The 3,648-nt window shown below is 45.4% G+C and overlaps 1 protein-coding gene across 1 annotated transcript; it reads left to right on the top strand.

The window, feature by feature from the left end:
* The first annotated feature begins 1,162 nt into the window (after positions 1-1,162).
* Positions 1,163-2,697, top strand: LOC114191197. Its single transcript, XM_028080377.1, has 3 exons — positions 1,163-1,427; positions 1,538-2,072; positions 2,130-2,697. Exons 1-3 carry the CDS (start codon positions 1,163-1,165, stop codon positions 2,695-2,697), a joined length of 1,368 nt encoding a protein of 455 aa, XP_027936178.1.
* The last annotated feature ends 951 nt before the right edge of the window (positions 2,698-3,648 follow it).

Raw genomic sequence — 3,648 nt, 5'->3', positions numbered from 1 at the left:
CTCATTTTTTAGTTAAATATATGCATTACTATTTCATTGTAATTTGACTTACCATATTTACACATTAAAAAATAATTAATGCACCATGTAATAATAATAATCTCTTTAATTATTAAATATAGGTTACTTATATTTCGAGCTTCTCATAAATATAAAGCTCAAATTGAGGTCTCTGTTAATTTTTTATTTTATTTTTGTCTTCAAAACTTTAAATAATTTTTTTTAAATGAGTAGCTGTAATTAGATTTTTCTTTTAATTACATAGTATAACATAGAGTTATCAAAATGGGTTGAAATATGAGCCAATTCGATCCACAGAGGTTCGGGTTGAGTTAAAATATTTTTACTGTATAGGGTGCCTGTGTACATCCCATTAATTAAGTACAGTAGGGAAGCTTGGGAGGGATGTACTCGGACACAGGCACGGTAGGAAAGGGTGTTATTCAAGATAAGGCACAGTCATTAAAGGAAGATGGGGAGAAAGTATGATGGGCTCACTGTGGTGCGGTCAGATACATATATCCCGGCCCAATTTCCGTGAACACCACGACCTAGTGGCTAGGTACATCTCGGCCACTGGAGTCAAGGCGCGTTATGTGGCCTGACAGGATAGCAAGCGTATCTAGGACTAGAGGCCGGGTACATGCCGGCCTTAGGTGCTTGATACATCTCGGCCCAAGGGACTTGGTACGTAATGGGCCGGCAGCACAGAGAGGTAGACTTGTTCCAGTGATGGCAGAGATAAAACACAGGTCCAAGGGCTCAGAAGTTCAACATTAATGAGAATTTGGAAATGTTACCATTAAGGTCTGGGGCAGTTACCATATTGATTAGATTCCTTAGTGCTTAATGGGAGAAGAAAACCACCCTATAAGTAATCAAGTTGGGAATAATGCCAGGTAATATAAGGGACAGTTCACTGACTGACAGGAGGTATTCAATCTAAATTTCATATAGTGCACAGAGAATATTGAGTATTTTCTGACTTAGGCATCAGAGTGCTTGCAGGTACCCCACTCCCGACGGTGGATCAGAATCAGCTGTAAGGAGAGGAGATGAGGAGACGAGGAGAAAGAAGGCTGAAGGCTCTTGAGATTGCTAGGTTCCTACCATACAAGAACATTTTGGTGCCCACCATGGGGCCAAGCTATTCTCAAGGGACATGGAGTCGACAAGAACAACGATAGATCACGGTGCAGCCCTAGCCGAGATACGGCGACAGATGCAGGTAGAGATGCAGCGACAATTAGAAGAAATAAGGCGCAAAAGCGAGGAAGAAATCAATGCCTTGAGGGCAGAGAACCAAAGAATTAGGAGACAGACAAAGCGCACGGTGAGAAGAAGAGAGATGCCACAGGAAGAGGAGGAACAGGAAAAGACGTCACACCAGGAGGAGTCTAGAGCTCAAACCAACCCTAACCAAATTGGTGCGCGAGCAGGAACACCCAGGTGTCACCCCTTCGTGGATGGCATCATGACGGCCGACCTCCTCGCACGTTGGAAGGGACTCACTATGATCAGTATGATGGCACCACAGATCCGGAGGAGCATATAGACATTTTCACCACTCAGGTGGGACTGTACACAACAGAAGATGCGATCCTCTGTCACTTTTTCCCAACATCGTTAAAGGGTACGACGCTCCGTTGGTTTACCCGACTTCCTCCCAACTCCGTCGACTGTTTTGATACGCTGACGACACGATTTAGTATTCAGTTTGCCACTAGCAAACCTCACCACCACCTTACCTCTTTAGCACTGGTGAATGTGTGTCAGGAGAAAGAAGAGTCATTACGTAATTTCATAGAGCGATTCGAGAAACTGTCCTTGAACATCAGCAATTTGAATCTAGAGGTGGCCATGCATCATCTAATTACAGCCCTTCGACCAGACCCATTTGTGGACAGCTTGTGTAAGAAACACGTGGCTAATTTGGACAAGCTCCGAACGAGAGCTACAAAATTTATGCAAATGGAAGAGTTGAAGGAATTTCGCAACACCACTCACGGGGAGACCCACGACAGGAAACACCCTAAGAAAGACAGGGCAACAACCTCCAGATCGGGCTCTAGGTTCCAAGAATAGAGACAACCAAAGTATAACAGGTATACCCCGTTGATATCCAACAGGGCACGGATTCTAGAGGAGGCCCTTAATGCCGACCTTATATCCCCTCCAAGGAAGGTTCCAACTCCCCCTCATGCGGATACCACGAAGCACTGTCGCTACCACCGGAATTATGGTCATACTACGGAAGAGTGTTTCACGTTGAAGGATAAGATCGAGGATCTGATACAAGCTGGACACCTCAAAAGGTTTGTAAAACGTGAAGATGGGGGATTTTCATCCCGAAAGGAGGACCGAGAAGGAGGAAATGAGAGGAAGGAGTACAGGGCACCAGCATACGAAAGAGATGAGCAACGTGATGCACAAGAAAAGCCACTGCGGGGAGTTATCAATTACATTGCAGGGGGTTTCGCTGGCAGAGGCTCAACTGCGTCTGCCAGGAAGAAATATGTACGAGCAATTCAAAGCGTGAATGCAGTTTTGATATATCCGCGTAGGCGTATGCCGCCTATCACCTTTCGGGACGACGATTTTCATGTTCTTGACCCCCAACATGATGATCCGATGGTAATATCGGTGGAAATCGAAGACTTTGCCGTCAGGAAAACCCTCGTGGATCAGGGGAGCTAGGTGGATATCCTCTATTGGAGAACTTTCAAAAAGTTGAAAATCTCAAAAGCAGATATTCAACATTATTCGAAACCTATAGTTGGCTTTTCAGGTGAACAGGTGGACACGAAAGGCTATATCAATCTTTTCACTAAGTTCGGAGGAGGAAAGGTGACGAGGACGGTAAAGATCAGATACCTCATTATCGATGCACACACATCGTACAACATACTATTAGGCAGGGCCTCTCTTAACACGTTGGGTGCAGTTGTTTCTACGTATCATTTAGCAATGAAGTTTCCTTCTGCGTCCGGAGACATTATCACCATACACGTGAATCAACCCACCGCGCGTAAGTGTTATGCATATAGCTTGAGAGGGCGGCCCAAGTCACCCCCAAGACGCGCAATACACAACATTGAGAAGACATCACGGATCGAGGGCGTAGACTTAGATCCTTGCTTCAACGATGACACACGGGTCGAACCAGTTGAGATTACAGAGAAACACAACTTCGGGGAGGGGCTCAAGTATACTTATGTCGGTAAGGCTAACGTGGATGCCACAGAGCTGAAATAGACGTTGAACGAACATGCCAATTTGTTCGCCTAGAGTGCAGCCAACATGCTTGGAATTGACCCTCGAGTTGCTTGTCATAGATTGTCTGTTTACATAGAGGCGAAACCGATCACTCAAGAGAGGTGAAAAATGGGGGGAGAGAAAAGGGACGCAGCCAAGGCCAAGGTGTAGAAATTGCTCTCAGCAGGCTTCATTACAGAAGCTACGTATACCACTTGGTTAGCCAACGTGGTGTCAGTCAAAAAGTCCAATGGTAAGTGGTGAATGTGCACGAATTACACAGACCTTAATAAGGCTTGCCCCAAAGACACTTACCCTTTGCCCAGTATCGACCGGCTTGTCGATGGTGCAGCTGGCCATAGAGTACTTAGTTTCCTGGATGCCTATTCTGGC

The sequence above is a fragment of the Vigna unguiculata genome, chromosome 7, assembly GCF_004118075.2.
Source record: "Vigna unguiculata cultivar IT97K-499-35 chromosome 7, ASM411807v1, whole genome shotgun sequence".
NCBI lineage: Eukaryota > Viridiplantae > Streptophyta > Magnoliopsida > Fabales > Fabaceae > Vigna > Vigna unguiculata.
This window is presented reverse-complemented; position numbering and strand designations above follow the sequence as displayed.

Coding starts and splice junctions, on each gene's coding strand:
- LOC114191197 (XM_028080377.1), top strand. CDS start 1,163: ATGGAGTCGACAAGAACAACGATAGATCACGGTGCAGCCCTAGCCGAG. Junction 1,428..1,537: donor AACCAACCCTAACCAAATTG/GTGCGCGAGCAG, acceptor ATGGCACCACAG/ATCCGGAGGAGCATATAGAC. Junction 2,073..2,129: donor ACCTCCAGATCGGGCTCTAG/GTTCCAAGAATA, acceptor GATATCCAACAG/GGCACGGATTCTAGAGGAGG.